The sequence below is a fragment of the Ictalurus furcatus genome, chromosome 28, assembly GCF_023375685.1.
Source record: "Ictalurus furcatus strain D&B chromosome 28, Billie_1.0, whole genome shotgun sequence".
Lineage (NCBI taxonomy): Eukaryota > Metazoa > Chordata > Actinopteri > Siluriformes > Ictaluridae > Ictalurus > Ictalurus furcatus.
The window spans coordinates 17,730,109-17,750,352 of record NC_071282.1 but is presented as its reverse complement, the minus strand read 5'-3'; the positions used below and the strand labels follow the sequence as shown (position 1 = coordinate 17,750,352).

At 42.5% G+C, this 20,244-nt stretch overlaps 1 protein-coding gene across 1 annotated transcript in view; it reads left to right on the top strand.

Moving 5' to 3' along the window:
* Positions 1–20,244, top strand: part of LOC128603793 (astrotactin-2) — a 162,422-nt gene that overhangs the window by 108,255 nt on the left and 33,923 nt on the right. The window contains exons 12-14 of the mRNA XM_053618483.1: positions 1,135–1,397; positions 8,363–8,496; positions 9,281–9,429. Of these exons, the coding sequence (XP_053474458.1) occupies positions 1,135–1,397; positions 8,363–8,496; positions 9,281–9,429 (546 nt within the window). The remainder of the gene's footprint in view (positions 1–1,134; positions 1,398–8,362; positions 8,497–9,280; positions 9,430–20,244) is intronic.

Below are 20,244 nucleotides of genomic sequence, written 5' to 3'. Positions count from 1 at the left end.
TAAAAATATAAATAAATACGATTATTTAGATCGTGTCAGCCTATTGGTTTATTTATAGTTCAGTATTTTAGGGTTTTGGAAATGGAAGATGTACATGGTATGCAAATGAGAATACTAATATATTTTATTTACACATGCAATATCCATCCATCCATCTATCCATCCATTTTCTATACCACTTATCCTACAGGGTTGCGGGAAACCCCCGCAGATTTTGATTTTAAAATAACTCTTATCTTAGAGCAAGGAAAATGGGAACTTAGTATGAATGCATCAGTTTTATAAACAAACAAACAAACAGATAGATAGATAGATAGATAGATAGATAGATAGATAAATGGTTGACAGATTAAATAAATAAGTACGTCAATAAATAAATCTTTATTATTTTATATATTAATACTGCCATTAGCTGATAAGATGTTGGTGTCTTCTGTTATCATATTAGTTTTTAAGTTCAGTATTTTTACCTTCAAAAAAAAGTTAGAGAGCAACTGATTCTCTTGTATGTATGTTAATTATATTAACTATATACTATATATTTATTATAATAATATTTATACGAAATATATATATATATATATATTATTTAAATTTTGTATATATTTTATTTATTTAAATTTTAACACAGAGAGTTCCTCTATATTCGAGAATGATAAACACAACTGGCAGCTGTTGTGAAAATATTTTAGGATGATGATGATGATGATGATGATGATGATCATTAGTAATAGTAGTAATTACTGGTAGTTTTTCTTCATAATCATAATCTAATTTTGTTGTTTAAAAAGTATATTCTAATATTTACATCTGTTCTCAGAACATTTAACTAGAAATAATTACATCTCCCTCCTTACATGCGGTTTCCTGCCTCCAGATGGCGGTAAAGATCTGCCTGAAAAATATAAACACACCGGTTATCAAATTTCTCAGTCAGTTATATGTTGTATATTGTAATATAAGAATAGATGAGGTGCAGAGGTTATTAACAATGCATTTCACCACCAAGAATGCGTTGTTAAATGGCTTCAAGATCATGTTGCCACGAAGACTACATAACACTGCAGAATCCTTCACCCATACAGTTCAGTTTGAGGTCTGAGATCATGCTCTCTCTCTCTCTCTCTTCCACAGAGGTGACAGAGCAGGTGAGCCGCAGGGACCTGAAAGCTGTACCCTTCATCACTTACCTGTCTGACCTGATGAAGACTCAGCTGCTGTCTGATGACCTTGTGGCTGGAGTGGAGATCCAGTGTCAGGAGAAGGGCAGCTGCCCAGCGGCGTGTCACCTGTGCAGGCAGGTGGGCAGAGACAGTCCGAGCCCCATGCCGGCATTGCTGGAGGTCAGCCGCTCGGTGCCACTCTACAGCCTCATACAGGACAACTTCACCAAAGAGGTGAGAGACAGTATCGTGTTGAAATATCAACCAGATTAAAAAGTACATACAGTGTAAAAAACATAAGCTGTAACCATAGAAACAATAACATATTAAAACGAGCATACTAATGTAAACATATCAAAACTACTATTGAAGCAACACCTTCTGACCAATCAGAATCGATAACTCACTTTTTCCTGGATTAGATTTATAAATACTAGAGGTTATTTAAAAATAAATGCTGAAATATAGAGAGTATTCAGTAACCTTCAACTGGCAATCGTGTAAATATCAAACTATCAGTCTTTCTTAGAGAGAAAAGGGAAAAGAAAAATGTCACTGATGCTAAATCACATAAACAACATTCAGTTGTGTCAAGTTGAATTTAAAACCATTTTTACTAGTCAAATATTAATGCTTAATAAAGCTTAATAATAAGAATCAATCAAGGTAAATGGTGAATTGATCTCTCGAATCGTGAAATAGAAAGGTCATCATAGTTTACGCAGAAGTCTGGATTGTACGTAAGTGCAAACTATAAATGGGGCGTAACTTGGCATTGCGATATGATGATGTTTATAATAAAACTAGTATAATATACTGAATTATACAGTAGACTGTGGCTATGAACAAGTGTTTTTAATGTTCTCAAAACTCATCTAACTAACATATTAAAATAACCATAAAGACTTGTCACAAATACCTGAATGTGTGTTGCTGAAGTCTAAGACTGAAATGACAAAATACTCCAGCAGATGGCAGAAATGGTTTACTCTAGAGATGTGCTTGGGTCCAGGACATCGATTTCTCATTAGAGGGATATGATTGATAGAGAAGATAAAGGGCAGACTGTGTGTGTGTGTGTGTGTGTGTGGGGGGGGGGGCTACACGTGCTTACACTTCATCCTCCTCACAAACTGAGAAAATCGGACATATCTCTCCTCGAGGAGCAGACTCTTATTCAATTAGCAGTCCAGTAGCCACTGTATCTTCTGACTCATGGAGTTAATGAGGATATTAAATCGTGTTTGGAGCGGATCGCCACTGTTCTCGTTTTTCCGCTTCATTTCTCCCGGCGCTGACGTCTACGATGGAATTAGCCGGCGTCTGTTGTGCTGCTGTGAGTTACAAGGCAGACGCGAGAGTGACGCACTCACTAAACCAACCGCTTTGACAAATCTGACTACTTCAAAACACCGTGCATCTCTCTCTGTCCTCTGTTCCCCCCTAGTGATCACTTGTGGTTGTGTGTGTGTGTGTGTGTGTGTGTGTGAGAGAGAAAGAGAGAGAGAGTTGGTGGCTGTCATGCCTGCACAATGACTGTCACCAGTAACAAGAGGCTCGACGGGGGGCGAGAGGCGAGCAATCAATATCAGACAGTCCCTAGTGGGAGACTGTCAATAGGTAAACAAACAGAAGAGCATGGCATCCCCCCTGCACTCACACACACACACTTAGACACACATACGGTGCAGACGGCTGGACCGCTAGCTCAGAAAGTAGTGACATTATGCTGTTGTTATTGATGCGGATGTCACTGATGTCATCGGCTCTGGGGTACTAGCCAATAAATCTTTTGAGTCTCCTTTATATGCCTTATCCAGCTCCTCCAGTCCCTCTCTGCACTTTCCTTTGCGCATTTAGTTTATAGTATATCCAAGTAGCATGAGTGCATATGAGCAACCATATGGTCTTCTGTCAAATTTGTATGTATGTACTGTATGGAAATATCCCAGTGTTTTACTTGGACCCAAGATGAAAAGGTCTGCAGTGTACAGACCGTGCAGCAGTGTATTCCTATTACATCACTCAACTCATTACCATCAGAAATTAAAGGTTTCATCTAGCACCCTTCCTCCGGGTTTGCCGGTTACTTCCCACCTGACAAAAATGTCCCTGTTGGCAGATTTGTGATTCTAAATTGCCGTTAGGTATGTACGGTGCCTTGAGATAGACTGGCAACCAATCCAGGGTGTGTTCCCACTCTGCACCCAGTATTCACAGGATTGGCTCCGGATATACCATGGCCCTGACAAGGATAAAGCACTTACTAAAGATGAACCAATGAATGTAACACCCTAAAAGGTTCTTTGGTTTGACCCTCTGGAGAATCTTTACAACATCAAATTCCACTTTCAGAAAATGCTCCACTGTGGTCTGTTTGGAAAGCTACAGTCGTTAACTGTCCACAGAGTCATCGGGGGATCCAAAGAATCCTTGGGGGAGTGTAGAGCGAAGGTGTCCAACCTTGTTCACAAAGGTTCCTTGTTAGATCTTGTCGTTATGCCCAGTTTTCCATGGATAGGCTCCACCATGGATAGGTGGATAGGATAGGATCCACCATGACCCTGACCAGGATAAAGTGCTTATTGAAGATAAATGAACACTAAAGAGTTACTTTGGTTTTGGACCCTCTTGTCCACCATTCAGAAAATGTTCCACCAGGGTCTCATTGGAAAGCTTGAATTATTAACCATCCACCGAGTTCTTGGAGGATCCTTTTTTAAGAGTGTAGAGCAAGGGTGTCCAGTCTTTTTCCAGCAAGGGCCAGTGTGGCTGCTGGTTTTGGTTCAGTCAGATCATCTTGTCCTCACACCCCATGTTTCTGGGATAGGCTCTGGATCCACAGTGACCCTAACTAAGGTAAAGCACTTATTGAAAATGAATAAATGAATCTAACACACTAAAATGTTCTTCAGTTTGTTCCTCCCGAGGAATCTACTGTATAGAACAAATTGTTCCCCTTTCAGACAATGTTCCACTTGGGTCTCTTTGCAAAGCTAAAACCAATAACCAACCAAATAATCCTTAGAGGATCTAAAGACTCCTTGGAGTAGTGTAGACCAAGGGTGTCCAATCTTATCTGCAAAGGCCTGTTTTTCTAACCAAGCAAGAGCCACACCGGATATGATATGTTAAATCAGTTGATCTTGTACGAAACAAAAACCTGCAGCCACACTGGTTCTGTATGTATCAAATTGGAAACGTCTGGTGTAGAGCAACATGAATTCCAGAATGTTCCATGCTCTATCATTTGCTTTTCAACTGGAGCAAGCCTGGAGCCCTGGAACCCTTAAGTGTTCTTCGCTTTATCCCTCTGTAGGAACCGTAACAGGTTTTATGTACAACCCTACAACATAATGGTTTCCAAATAGAATCATTTTCTTTAATAAACCGAGAACCCTGAACTATCCGAAGAATATTTGAGGAACCATTTTTTTTTTTTTTAGGAGGATACTGTTGTCTTCAGTATGCATTTGTGCAACCTGGTCCTAGATTGTCTCTAGATCAGGGGTGAGTGACTTGAGCTTTGACTTTTTCCTTCAGTTTGCAGTGTTTCATTCAGAACCAGAGTCTGAACTTGGGTATAAACCTGCTACTGTTCATTTTGTAACTGTATACAGACGTCTTACCTGTATTTTCCCTGCAAGACATCGCAATCCTTGATGAGGCACGTCAAGCCTATTAACATGTCAGTCTCACCGTCACAGAGCCATGCTGGGATTGGATTACTCGGAGTGGGAATTAGCTGTCTGCCTCCTTCAAAAAAAAAAAACACTGTAGCGGAAACTACGGCCTAGCAGGATCACAACCGGTGAACCAGCCAGGCTTCTCATGTGACACTTTTGATCCTGTTTTCATCACCGCGAAAACCCCCAGCAGACTCAGCACACACACTCTCTTTCTGTCCTGCACTGGGACACACATAGTGAGAGTTTTATGCGTCTCAGGCCAAGAGGATATCCCCTCCGTAATGCAAAGATTATGGGGTTACTTTCAAGATTTGTGGAGAGTCTAAAAGCATTAAGTAACATTCTCTCCACACCTTGAAGTATTGACAACGTTTACATTTGCATCCCATATCAAGTATGCACCTTTGATGGCTTGGCAAGAACACAGGGGCCACCGACATTAAAATCAAGCTGTTTTAATGTTTATTTCAACTCTTGCAAGTTGATAACACTCGAGAATCCCTTTGGGCTTTAAGCCATCACCACAATAGACCCCCACCGTTATTGTCCTGTTAGTGCCCTCCAAGTGAGCATTCATAGAAACCCTATAATCTGTTTTGGGCGATGAGTAGATTTCTCCTAATGAAATCTTGCTCTCAGCCACTGACACAAAGCAAAGAGAAAAACAAGCAATTAGGCTTTGGTCAGATCTCCCTGTTTACCGCTGTAGACGAATAAGCATGCTAATACAGCAATAAGCCATCACCAGGGAAGGTTTCACAAACAAGGACCTCATGACCCAAGAAACGACGGATGAACTTTTTCGACAAACTGTCCTAAATCTTGGCAAATGGCTAGCGTAAGACATTTCCTGTCCTGGTTTCTGCTTACAAACCTCTCATCCAAAACTTGGTTCTCTACTCGCTCTGCAAAATGCATTACAAGCAATCTCGGAAGAATTTAGAGCTCACAGGGAGTCGGTATATATGTGTGCCGAGTGATAGGGCTTTCGGTGGATGATTGAATGGACGTACGTCTGGAAAGGAGACGTAAAAATGGCTTAGCCAGAGAGTAGGCTCTCAAAGCAAGTGCAAATCCGATAGCTATTTGAAAGACAGAAGCCACTATGAGCAGATATTCTATTAAAGTATTAAACCAGCAACACAGGTGCTGAAGGAAAAAAAAAAAAAAAGAGATTTTTCCTGGAGGATAAATTTGCTCTCAATTTACAATCGAAAGGTAAAGGAAGTCTGCTTAGAGCATAGCCGCCACATCGATTCCTTCCCTCGGGTTCAACGGAAGGTCTCGTTTACCTGGAAGTTGCTTCGGCGATATTTTCCATTTCCCATTCAGACATGTCCTGTGCTCCATTAACCTGGGCGATAGGTATGAGCTCGTACTGCTCCTGGCGTCGCACTCGATGAATCGAGCACGCCGTCCGTCTGGCCAGTGTTTACATTGTTTTCAGGCAGGGAATGGCGACACTAATAGGCTGAACAAAGATAAGTGGAACATAAATACGTTTGGAGGTCAGGATGGCTCCGTTTCCTGTCAGTCGAATGGGATTTTCTGAAGCTTCATTTACGAAAATAAGGTGTCACGTACAGTTCAAGGGTCTTCTAAGCATTGAAAAAAAATGCAGTTTGTTTGGCAAAATAGCCTATAGCACTGTATACGTCTTAGTCCAGTCATTATAGTGTGGTATGCATACGTGTATCTTTTGTGGCCTCTTTTCATTAACACTGTTTGGTATTTAAGGCTGTGATTTGAAAGGTCACCATATTGTTTCCTTATTTCCTTCAGGACGAAGTGTGTGTGTGTGTGTGTGTAGAGTTCGACAGTCTCCGCCACAGCGAACCCACTAACAGTTAACATACATGTACAGTATATATACTGCCTCAATCTAACCTAGTTCACATTACTTGGAAAACGTAACTGTGGTTGTAATTTGTGGGGGGCTTTTCTTATTTATTTATTTATTTATTTTTTTACACGTGCCACTGAGTGGTCATATACGTCTTGGAGCGGGTTTTTCACATGATAATAGGAAAGCAATGGGTGGCAAATTCAAAGGGCAAGAGAAAATGTGGTTCTGATCATCACGGCATCACGTTTCCTTCTTGGATTGGTTCTGAGCAGGGAACGCACATATACTGTATGTTGTTTTCTCACGTTCTGCTTCTCATTCATAGAGGCAAGGAAACACTTTTCGGTCTGGGAAGGTTGCTAGTCTTGCTCTACATGGGTTCATTTCAGTTAAGCCATTTATTTGATTGTTTTTTGTTGTTTTTTTTCTCTCTCTCTTTATTGTCGCAATCCATCCTACCCATTCACTTTATTTCTTTCTCTTCTCAATAGATCTCTCCCTCTATTCCACCCACACATCTCCCTCACTCTCTTTCTCTGTAAAGCATCTTTCATGCAGGTCATTATAACTCCATAGATTGGATTGCGCTGCCATACGCCTCCACTTCAACTCTAAAAACTTTTCACTCATCAAAACCGTTTACTAATATTTGCTTGGAAGAAGATGAATGTGGTGACCTGGCACGAAGATCACTGAGTGATGCCATCGGTGCGTATAACTGCCTTTCGATGCGGTGGTCACCACGTTCGGTTCACCTTGACGTCATCATTTGGCTGAAATTACATCAGGTGGTATAGTTTTCATTCCAACCAAGCAGGAATCACATGATTTCACTTGTTTAATCAATCGGTATTGACCTTTAAATTTTGCGAGTGCAGAACATGCCCTTAACTAAACGACATGATTGTGAAACTGTAATATGTGTGTAGAACTCTGAGAACCTGGCCAACTTCTTTCTGCTTTGTGCTGGATATCCACTAAAGACATGGCTGCATACATTTTGTCACAAGTACAGGAAGTAAGAGATGGGAAATAGGAAGAAAGTGGAGCTTCCGGAGGTATTTTGTATCTCTGGTTTTCTCCACCCAGAAACTTGCATGCAGGTTCATTAAGCAAGCTAAATTTCCCCAGGTGTGAATATGTGTGCAACCCATCCAGGATGTTTTCCCACCTAATGCCCACCTTTCCATGGATAGACACCAGGACACATCGTGATCCTGACCGGCATAAAGTAGTTACTGAAATCCAAATACAAGATGCCGAGATCATGGATATTGATTCAGTTACTGCAGTTTTGACTAATGTTAGCGTAGACGGACGAGAATTAAAGGTAATGAGTTCAGAATCACCTGCTTGACATGTTGTTTCCCTTTATTCTTCAGCTTCTCCTTTCATAAGCCCCAGAGTTCCCAGATCTTGACAGTCCCACAGTCTGACCTTTTTGTCCACGGTTTCCAATTAAAATCAGACATGCCCATGTCTGTATGAAGCGCCTGGAGATGCCCTCTCTCCAAGTTCGACTTCGCAAAAGCATGCCACATTTCAAGCTGAGGCGCGAGCGAGCGAGCGGGTGTGTAGTCTGCCGCTTCCCAAGGTATGACTCACTGTGCCCTCACCGAATTTAATTGCTTTTCTTTCACCTGTACCATTTCGCCTTTTCTCAGGCCTTCAAGAGTGCCGCGATGAGCTCATACTGGTGCACGGGCAAAGGTGACGTCATCGACAACTGGTGCCGCTGCGACCTGAGCGCCTTCGGCAGCGACGGCCTGCCCAACTGCAGTCCCCTGCTGCAGCCCGTGTAAGTCTCTTTCTCCCCTCGCTAACTCCTCATCCTCCAATTGTCTCGCCTCGTCGAGCCCTCGCAGCTCTTTAATTGCTGTCTGACAGGTCCTATTCCTCCCGAGGAAGGTACTTCGATGTTCCGTGCTGTCAGAACGTTGTGTAATTGTGAGTCATAGGGGCTCGGAGATGAGTGACTTTTCACAACCAATTGTTTTTGAAGGTAAAAAAAAAATCTCATAAAGGTTCTCCCTTTGCCTTTTGGATGACCTTATCAGAGTTACACCTATGACATAATTTGTGTTTTTCCTGATTGAAGATTATAGCGTAGTGGAGACTCAACGTAAACTCTGAGCTTGGTAAATGTTATTATAGCTGAGCACTACTTTGTGGTTTTGCCTTAGCCTCTTCTTATCAAATTACTCCTGAATACCAGGAAGAAGATGTAAAATGGGCAAAACAAAATCAGGAATAATTCTGATTTATAACAATCTATGAAAAAAAAAGTACTTAGGCCTATATATATATATATATATATATACACACACACTGTAGTGTCTGCTGCTCAGCCTTTTAGTATGGCTTTAAATAAAAGCATGTAAACACATACACTATCATTTTTCCTGGTACAGACAGCCATTGTACTGCCCTTTAAGATCCTCTATAACGACTGGTGAACAAAATACTATTCAAAGACGTATTCATTTGTTAGTTTCATTTCATTTAGTTTCATTTGATCTTTTTATTTTTTAAATCACCTATTTGTAACATAAATTAATATATCGTGACATTTTGCTTTGCAGATTGAGGTTGTCTCCTCACCTGGAGCCCTCGAGCACTGTAGTGGCTCTCGAGTGGGTAGATGTGGAACCTCTGATCGGCTACAAAGTGGCCGATTACATCATCCAACATAAGCGCATCGAGGACCCATCCGAAGCCGAGATCTACACTGGTATGTAGGTTACTGGAGTACTTGACACGCCATCTGTTTTTGTTTTGTTTTTTATGTGCTTTTTAGCACAATCTTGTTGGAACCTGCAAGTGGATTGCTGAAGATGCGTTACTCTTATACTCACACCTGTTAGTCTGCTTGTCACATCTGAATCAGAGTGATATTGGTAATTTCGGTTTGGAATTTGGTGCATGTAATTAATCATTAAATATGTAATTAATATATTAAAATCGAACAGCAAAAAAGTTTGGCTGAGAGGTCGTTGTAAAAGTCTTTTGCATTCATTGGTAAGAAGTATGGTGATGGAATGTGGTAATGTACATTATATGGCTAAAAGTATGTGGACACCTGATAATGACCACCCATATACTGGCCTTCCCCAAAATTCGTCACAAAGTTGGAGGCACATGATTGTCTAGAATGTCTTTGTATGCTGTAGCATTACAATTTCACTTCAGCGGAACACAGAGACTCCAACCTTTTCCAGCATGACAGTGCCCCTGTACACAAAGCACATGGTTTGCCAAGTTTGGAGTGAAAGAACTCAACCTTGAGTCCTGACCTCAACCCCACTGAACACCTTTGGGATGAACTGGAATGCAGACTGTACACCAGGCCTCGTCGCTTGGCATCAGTGCCTGACCTCACTAATGCTCTTATAGCTGAGTGGGCACAAAACCCCACAGCTGCACTCCAAAATCTAGTCGAAAGCCTTCCCAGAAGAGTGGAGGCTATTATACAGCTCTACAGCTCGGTCTTTTGGATCAATTAGGCAGCTCACACTTACAAAAACATATGCTGCAATTAAAAACTCATAACTAAAAGTCCACAGTAGACTGCTTCCTGCAGTCAGATTGAATCACTTTTTCATATCGATTCACTAGAGTTCACTAGACCTCGCTAAGATGCTCTCGGACTGGATGTTTCGGTCAGCGCCAGTGGTATTGCTGTGTGCCCTGCCTAAAAAACGACCTCATTGAGTGGAAAAACACACCAGGGTTCGATTCAAATGGACAAAACACTGCCTATGTCAAGGCATCCTTAAAGACAATGGTCGTAAACGGCTAACACTTGGGACTACTGAAGAGAAGTTTGAGAATTTAAATCCTGGACCCAGAGAGTTGGCCCTTGACCCAGGCATTTTGGATGACCGAGTTTGCCAAAGGAATGAATATGAATGTACAGAATACTTGTATTGGCCCATATGTTATCTTTTACGTTTATACTATGAATGACACGAACGTAAAAATTGGCGTGATGTCAAATTTCACCCGACTTCGAATTGGCTGGGGAAGAAGGTCACCGTTTGTTTAGAGTCAACGTTCTAATCTTATGACTGCGACCAATTTAGAAATTCAATTTCCCAGTGCTGGGAAATGACTGTTCTATATGACGTCTTCCTCGTAGCCTCCTGGGCTGGCGAGCTGGTGGAAGAAAACATACACACACACACCACCACCACACCACACTGACTGATGACTCTGTTGATCTTGTGAAGTCCACTTAGGCGCCGTCATCTCAGAGAAAAGGCTACAGAAGCCTGAGGATGGAGTTTAGGAAGGAAAGAAAGAGATTTGCAGGGTTCATAATTGGCCTCCTTCCTCCTCCCTTAAGTCATAGATAGTGAGTCAGCGTCTGGGTGATAGGCATTTAATAAAGGAGGATAGGGAAGCGGAAAGGTAGACCTGGCCAAGTTTAGTCATCCATTCGTGCAGGAGAAGGGCCGAAGAGGCAGGAAGGGGGAGATGGTCGGTGACTCACGTTTTCTTTAAGCAATACATCCTTGTCAATTAGCTCATAGATAAATTTATTTAAAGTTCTTAAAAAAATGCGAGCCAAGGCACTGGTCATAAATTTCTTCACCTTGCTGTGTCTGCAGTCCTCAAAGAACCAAAGTGAATGCTTCCTCTAACTTTTGGCATTGTGACTCCTGTGCAATGCCTCCAATCAGAGGAGATATCGTTTTATGTTTCTGGCCCCAGTGTGTGACACTGAGCAATTCTCTCTCTGATCCATCATGTGATCTATCATGTGAAGATGTCTTACAGCCCCAATTTCAAAAATGTTGGGACAGTATGGAAAATGCTAATAAAAACAAAGAGGAGTGGTTTGTAAATGTACTTTGACTTGTATTTAAACAAAGAGCGTATAAAGACGAGGTATTTGATGTTTTAGCTAATCAAATGCATAGGTATTTTGAAGGTAAAGATTTATTTTGAAATTCGTGCATGCAACATGTTCCGAAAAAGTTGGGACGGGGGTAATTTAGGACTAATAGAGATGTGATGAGTTGGAATAAGAAGGTGATGTGAAACAGGTGAGGCGATCGTCTAATCATAGTATATAAGGAGACTCCAAAAAAGGCCTAGTCCTTCAAGAGCGAGGATGGGTCGAGGTTCGCCGATCTGCCAACAGATGTGTCAGCGAATAATCCAACACTTTGAGGACAACATTCCCCAAAGACAAAATCGGTAGGATTTGGGGAATTTCACCTTCTACAGCGCACAATATAATTAAAAGAGTCAAGGACTCGGGTCAAAACCTGGTGCGTAAAGGGTGAGGCTGAAAATCACTTCTGAATGAGCGTGATCTCCGATCCCTCAGACGTTACTGTCTTAAAAACCATCATGAATCTGTAATGGAGATCCAGACATGGGCTCGGGAATACTTTGGTAAACCTTTGTCACTCGACACCACTCGCCGCTGCATCCACAGATGCACGTTAAGGCTTTACTATGCAAAGCAGAAGCCGTACATCAACACTGTCCAGAAGCACCGCCCATTTCTCTGGGCTCGGTCTCATCTGAGGTGGACAGAAGCACAGTGGAATCATGTTCTGTGGTCCGACGAGTCGACATTTCAAATAGTTTTTGGACAAAACAGCCGTCGTGTTCTCCGGGCCAAAGAGGAAAAGGACCATCCAAGCTGTTATCGGCGTCAGGTCCAAAAGCCAGCGTCCGTCATGGTATGGGGGCGTGTCAGTGACCATGGCATGGGTAGCTTTCACATCTGTGAGGGCAGCATTAATGCAGAAAGATATGTACGCATTTTGGAGCAACATATGCCTCCATCCAGAGCAGGACAACGTAGAACCACATTCTGCCCAGATTACAAGCGCATAGTTGTGTAAGCAGAGACTTCGGGTGCTAGCATGGCCTACTGCAGTCCTGACATGTCCCCGATTGAGAACGTGTGACGCATTATGAAGCGCAAAATAAGGTGACGAAGTCCCCGTACAGTTGCACAGCTGAAGAAATGCATAATGGATCAATGGGGGAAAATTCCGCTTGTTAAACTCAACCATCTGGTGTCTTCACTCAGCGTCCAAACGCTTAATAAGTATTATTAAAAGAAAAGACGATGTTACACAGCGGTAAACAGTCGACTGTCCCAACTTTATTGGAGTGTGTTATAGGCATCAGGTTTGAAATGAGTGTATATATTCAAAAAATAAATAAAATTCACAAAGTAAAACATCAAATAATGTGTTAATAATGTTTTTTTTGATATACTCTTTTTGTTTTTGTTTTGCATTTTCCATACTGTCCCAACTATTTTCGGAATTGGTACTATGTGTACTATGTGTACTATGTGAGGTATGACTTAAGCATGTCTTTTGTGGTCCAATCCGGGGATCGACAGCGACGATATGAAGTTGGAGCTGGATGGCGAAAGTGATTTGTGGAAAGAATGGGCCACTTTTTCAGACGAGGTGCTCTCTCAGGAAGAGCCGTTAGCAACTGGAGACAAATTGCCTGGCCAGTGAAATCCATCCTGAACAAGAAAAAACATTCAATGTCAACAAGTACAGATAGTATGATAATAAATGATCCTTGAAATGTTTCCGGTCTTGGATGACCTGCCTCAGGAAATAAAATGCTGTAGTCTATAATCATTAAAGGCAACGTGAAGACCGACGAGATGAGAAGAACAGAAGATGAAGCTAAGCCTTTCTCACAGCTCATCGTGTTGCTCTTAAGAACAGATGGGACTTGGAGAACTTCAAAGCACTATGCCATCAAAAGCCAAGCGCTTTTGAATTTTAAGAGTTTAGTCTGATTTCACTGGGATGACGTGAATGACTGGCATACGGTCTGCTTTAGAGTTCCTTCAGTTCATCAGATATGAGACTTTTGGCAGTATCCATGGAGTGCTCAGAGTTTATTATCATACATTCATATTTTGATGACTTGATGCTGCAATTCTTGAGCAAACACTACCGCTAATGTTTGGGGAGGTGATTTCAACATCCTGATTTAGTCCTCATAAAACTTACCAATTTATGACCATGTTATTTTATCATTGTCTAAGGTAATATTTCAGGAATAAATCACTTGTGGGAAGTGTTATAGGAAGAAAATCAGTGGTGGGATGGTGGGATGAAGCGAAGTTAGGGTTACCATGCTGAAGTTTCTCGCATAACACAGCAGTTTGTCAACAATTCCCATTTTGAATTTATTAATGAATGACACGTACGTTTTATTTGTTTATAGTTACATTAAATGTTGTGGAAAATCTGTAAAACACGTTAGTTGCTGCAGACTCCTCAGTCCTAAAGACGTTCTGGTAGCAAAACAAAACTCTGGCACTGGAGACTCCTTCCAAAAAATGTGTTAAATAACGTGTACTCTGAAAATTTACCATCCAACTTTTTATGTTGTTTTTTTCTTAGGTTTGTTTGTTTGTTTGTTTGTTTATTATTAGTCTTATTGTGGAGTGTCTGCCATACAAGTCTCTGTGCAGTGGCTTTTATCATAGAAATGATACGTTTTTAGAAATAACACATTGTTCAAGCCTAATTCTTGTAACCTATGAATGTGAAAAAAATTTGTTTATAGTATATGTATTTATTTTTTTTTAGTTCAATAGTTTTTACTTCTACTACACCAGTAAACTTTGACCCCTAGAAGAGATGGAACATTCCACTGGAAAGAAACTTAACACTGTCTATTCCCATCCCTCCCACAGATATCTCGGTGAGAAAGTTGGGGTTGGCAGAGAAATTGGGGAGGTTGTTTGAGGCATTTCGACAGTAGCTCACTTGCCACTTCATAAATCTTGATGTTTGAAGTCAGGAATTTCAATTGGCAAGCCATGAAGTACAGTCCCCTCTGCACAGGTAGAGGAAGTTTAGCACAAGTTCTTAAATGTTTGATTTACTCATTTATTTGGACCTGGATATACAGTATATTCTGCGTATATTTTTATTTGAATCCATGATACCTTTATGAACTTTATGGGGATAGCAGCTAGCAGTATGGGTGGTGGTGGTCAAAATGCAAATGAGCTAGATTAGCTATAATTTTCCAACTTACGCGGCTAGCATATGTAGCTAATTTGCTAGCTGTAAAGAAATGACTATTGGAAATCTACGGACACAAAAACAAATATGACTGTTAGAGATATGAGATTTGTAAATGTACCCCTTGGTCTCAGTGAGAGTTCATCCATTCATCCCATCCATAGATTTTCTGTACCGCTTATCCGCTTACACAGGGTCGCAGGGAGCCTGGAGCCTGTTCCAGGAGACTTGGGGCAGAAGACAAGGCACACTCTGGACGGGGTAGCAACTCATCACAGGGCAATCGCAATCACACACCCATTCACACACTATGGATAATTTGGAAACGCCAATTAACCAGAGTACCCAGAGGAAACACCTCGAAGCACAGGGAGAACATGCAAGCTCTGCGCACACAGGGCGGAGGCAGGAATCGAACTTCCAACCATGGAGGTGCGAGGCAAACATGCTAACCTCTAAGCCACTGTGCTTATGAGTATGATGTCGTCCTTAAAAACTGACAAAACAAGGGACCTTGTAGGTATGCTAGGTCTTCCAAATGTCAGGAGCACAAATACTGCCAGGAAGTGTGCTCCTCTACCTACTTGCCTTCTGAATGGAATGAAATGAATACTCACTTTCACCAAAGGTTAACCCCTGGCATGTTCAGTCTTTATTATGGGAACCTTTAAAGGCCGTAATCAGCATTAATTATCTCTTATTACTGCCCTATTTACGACTCTCGGCCTGATAGACTACCCACTTTAGTCACCCTACATTACGTCAAATTACTCCTGGACCAGACCTGAAAACTCTTACTGATATGGATGATTTTGGTGCCTGTTAAAAAAAGAAAAGAAAAGAAAGAAAGAAAAAAAAGTATGAAAACGAGCTCCTAGCTACCGTTTACACTTCAGCGAGGAGACGAATAGGTTCTCAAAGAGCTGAACGGATAATTGCAAAGTAAACACTGCGCTCGGGTTTCATCCTGTTGGCTCACACTCATGATCTGTAATACACTGGCGAGGCTCAAACAGTTTTCCCAAAACTCATGTTTAAGCTTAATCTTTGTGATTGGCCAAACGAGCCTGCCGAACATAATCCCAACTATTTCTCTCTCTCTCTCTCTCTCTCTCTCTCTCTCTCTCTCTCTCTCGCTCTCTCTTTCAATGCTGCCCCACACACGCTGCTATTTTTCGGAAATTTTTCCAACCAGCCACAATGCTCACCTAAGGCTATTGACTCATTGCCCACAAATATGTTTTGCATTTGCTAATTACCAAAAATTAAATGTTTAACTTTGTCCTGACCAACGCTGAGTCTGAAGAACATTGCACTCCATCCCTCTATAAACAGTTTTACATCGTGTTCTCTGGTTAACGGTTTTGTCCGTAAGGATTGATTCCCAGCAATGATGCATATCCTTTAACCCAGACTACTCACAACGGTTTCTCGGAACGTGGCTAGACCTTACGCTTGAAATTCGTACGATGAAGTGAGTGGTTTGTATATATATTTTTTTTATTGTACCTTTGCTACTCTATATGGGCTTCCAGATGGTGCAACAGGAAAGTGTTCACCCTATCTTTGGGAGATCGCAAGTTTAAATCCTGACGATGCCTCCTGAGGGAAATTGTGGGTGTCCGTGAGCTCATGTATGCGGAAGAGTGAGGAGAGTAGTTTCCTCTGAGTGCTGCCCTAGGGGGGTGCTGGGGGGGGGGTGCTGGGGGGTGCGGAGGCTGGGGGGTGCTGGGGGGGGTGCTGGGGGGTGCAGGGGGGGGGGTGCTGGGGGGTGCAGGGTGCAGGGGTTTGGGGGAACAGTGCTCGAGGAAGCATGTGCTAGGCTTTACCTCCCCCATTGATAGGTGTCCTGTGGTACTCCAGAGCTAGCTGGTGGATGGGAATTTTGCAGACGTCGCAGAAAATTGGGTTTAAAAGGGTAACGAATTCAAATAAATAAAAATGCTAGCTACTGTAAAGGTCAGACGTCAGTTTCAGAATCTACCAAATGTGCAGGTGCACCATCCCGGGTGTATTCCCACCTCGCTCCAGTTATTCCCGGGATAGCCCAATGTGAAAAAACATCACATTGCTTCTGTTCCATTCCATCATCCTAGTCTTATCCATTCTGGCGTATGTGATGAGTTTAGAGTCTGGAGGTTTTTTTTTTTTTTTTTTAATCCCACATCACGGTGTACAACCTCTAGATGGCGTCCGCACGCAGAGACACGACTCTGGGAGATTGTGTAGTGCTGGAGAGAGCAGTCAGTGAATTGGATATCACTTGCTGGATAAATAAGATAGAAGTTGGTGAGATGCTGCTTTGTGACATAGATAAGATAGATTCATTTATTTATTTATTTTGTCACACTGCTGCTTATATCAGTGATGAAATTATCGGAATTTGTGGAACGGAAAGGCTAGAATTTTTTTCCTGTATGTTTTTTTTTTTAAAAAACATTACGCTAAGGTGGAGAGGTTTGCGTACTTCTAAGTACTTTTGAAGAAACAAGGATTTTCTGAATGGACGATGACGTGTGTCAAAATCCCTCCGTGATTCAAGTGTCATGTTTGGCCGGTGCCCTTATGATGACGTCGTCTTCTTGTTCCCCGTCTCGAAATTTTTGCATTAGATCAGAAGATATTGTGAGTTTCCAAATCCCACGTTGAAAGACATCCAATCATAATTACGCCCTCTCCATGCGTGGGAAAGCTGGCCTTTTGTTTCTCTCAAGATGCGAGCCAATCATGGATGACCGCTAGCTCGTGTATATAGGGTCTCTCTCTGTGACGTTTAATGAAACGAGGGTCGAAAAGACGAGGGTACGGGTGTGTTAGAGGAAATACGTTAATGTGTCATGGTCACAGGTTGGTAAGTGTTATGTGATAGGAAAGGGAAAATTGTGTTTTGCTTAAATGAATGGTGGCTCGTATTTTATTGGGGCTCCATCAGGCATTACTATGAAAATACCATAGTTTGAATAATAAAACTTTCCTACAAATCATATGACAAGTGTGTGTTGGTAAAATGGGAGATTAACCTTAGCACCTTAAATCTTCTCCACAGTAAACTGGCTCAATGTGGCTGATGCTGCTTCGAGGCTCGTTAGGAATTTACAGCCAGTTTAGTGTGTGTGTGTGTGTGTGTCTGTGAGAGAGAGAGAGAGAAAGTCAGATAGACAGGCTGTTATTCCTACGATAGGTCAAACGGGTACCTCTTCCACATTCAGTAAGGATGGAAAAGGTGTGTGTGTGACAGAGAGCGAGAGACGGAGAGAGAGAGGCTGCAAGACTGCAAAAAGAAAGAGAGAGAGAGAACAAGACAGAGATGGACAGAGAGGCAGATGCATATAGACCAACAGGGAAGAAAGAAAGAAAGAAAGAAAGAAACATCTGGAGAGAAGGAATGACAGGGAAAATACGAAAAAGAGAAACAGATGGGGAGAGAGAGAGAGACAGACAGACAGACAGACAGATGAAAAATTCAGGCAGAAAGAAGGACAGAGAGAGGAAAGATGGAGAAAGTGAGATTCTGGGTGAGAGGGAGGGAGAGAGAGAGAGGAGAGAGAGAGAGAGAGCGGGAGAGAGAGAGGGGGGATAAAGTGTGAAACAGATGGAGATAGAGAGAAAGAGAGATATAGATTGTGAGATGGAAAGAAATGCAGATAGAAATAAGGACAGAGAGAGGAAAGAAGGAGAGAGTGAGACTATAGGAAAGAGAGAGACAGACAGACAGACAGACAGATGATAAAGTGAGAGACAGATGGAAATAGAGAAAGATATATAGATATATAAGATAAAGGATATATATAGATTGTGAGATGGAGAGAAATGTAGATGGAAAGACAGAGAAAGTGAGACTCTAGGGGAGAAAGAGACAGAGAGAGAGTGAGACTCTGGGCGAGAGAGAGACAGACAGACAGACAGAAAGACAGACAGAGAGTCAGATGGGATAAAGTGAGAAACAGATGGAAATAGAGAGATATAGATTGTGAGATGGAAAGAAATGCAGATAGAAAGAAGGACAGAGAGAGGGGAAAGACTGAGAGAGTGAGACTAGGCGAGAGGAAGGGGGAGAGAGAGACAGACAGACAGAGCGTGAGACCGGGCGAGAGGACGGGAGAGAGAGAGACAGACAGAGGGACAGACAGACAGTGAGATTGGGCGAGAGAGATAGAGAGAGACGGACAGAGAGTGAGACTGGGCGAGAGGGACGGAGAGAGAGAGAGAGACAGACAGACAGAGAGACAGACAGAGAGTGAGACTGGCGAGAGGGAGGGATAGAGGCAGACAGAGAGTCAGACAGAGAGGATAAAGTGAGAAACAGATGGAAATAGAGAGAAAGAGAGATATAGATTGTGAGATGGAGAGAAATGCTGACAGAAAGAAGGACAGAGAGGGAGGAAAGACGGAGAAAGTGAGACTCAGGGAGAGGGAGAGGGAGAGAAAGCGCTGGTTCTGGCCACCACATGCCGATGATGTCATCTCACAGCTCTGCAGTGTGACAACGAGAGGCAGCGCGGCATTTGATCTTTTTTATTTTCATCTCCAATTCATCTTCCCCGGCTTATCGGTGATCCTTTATTGTCCCCTGACTCTTTCTCTCTCTCTCTCTCTCTCTCACACACACACACACTCGCACACGCAAACCGGGGTGGACACCTGCCTTTTGTTTACGCACCAATCCCAACGTGACTTGTCCGTGGTGCGCGATCCCCAAGTTCCAACGCGTCTCGGTCTCGGTGAAGCCGAGCTCCAGGGCTCAATTCAATTAGAAGGAGATAAAGGGCCGTCATTGAGGATGAGTGTAGATAACGGATTGGAGTGCCTCAGCTGCCCGCCTTTGTTTGCTTAATTAAGGATGACCTCATCGCTAAAAATGGCTACTGCTTCTCCCAGCGTCACGAGCAGAGCCATCAGCAGATTGGAGAGCAGGCAGGGTGCCAAGAATGCTCACACAACTCTCTCTCTCTCACACACACACGCACACACACACACACATTCTAGCAGCCGCGCTTGTTCTCTCTCTCTCTCTCTCTCTCTCAGACACGCACCTATATAATATAGAGATGCATCTCTTTCACACGCGTATCCTCGACGAGACGCAAGTCTACATGAGTGCAAACAAAAAAGAAGTCAGCCATCATGGTTACATTTACGGCATTCATCGTGTTAACCGCTCTCCCAGCCAAATGCCACACAGGCAGTGATGTAATGCCAGTCGAGTCCAATCCGGCATCGGATGAGGTCACCGGGTTCGGTGCTTTCTCTGTGCGTTATGACGGCAGACCATCGGCTAATTAACTCGTATGGCATATGAATTTGGTCCGAATTTACAGAGCTTCATAAAGGTCGCAGACCAGCAGACCTTTATTGCTCCGCTGCATTTATGTATTTTAAATCATTCCCAGTTTCGAATTCGGTTTGCAGCAGGACTCCACCCGAAAGTTCTCCTTAATTCACGGGCCAGATCTCATTTCCGACCGACTGAAAGGAAGAGACGGTTCTCTTATTAAAAGATGACGTCGTTAGCG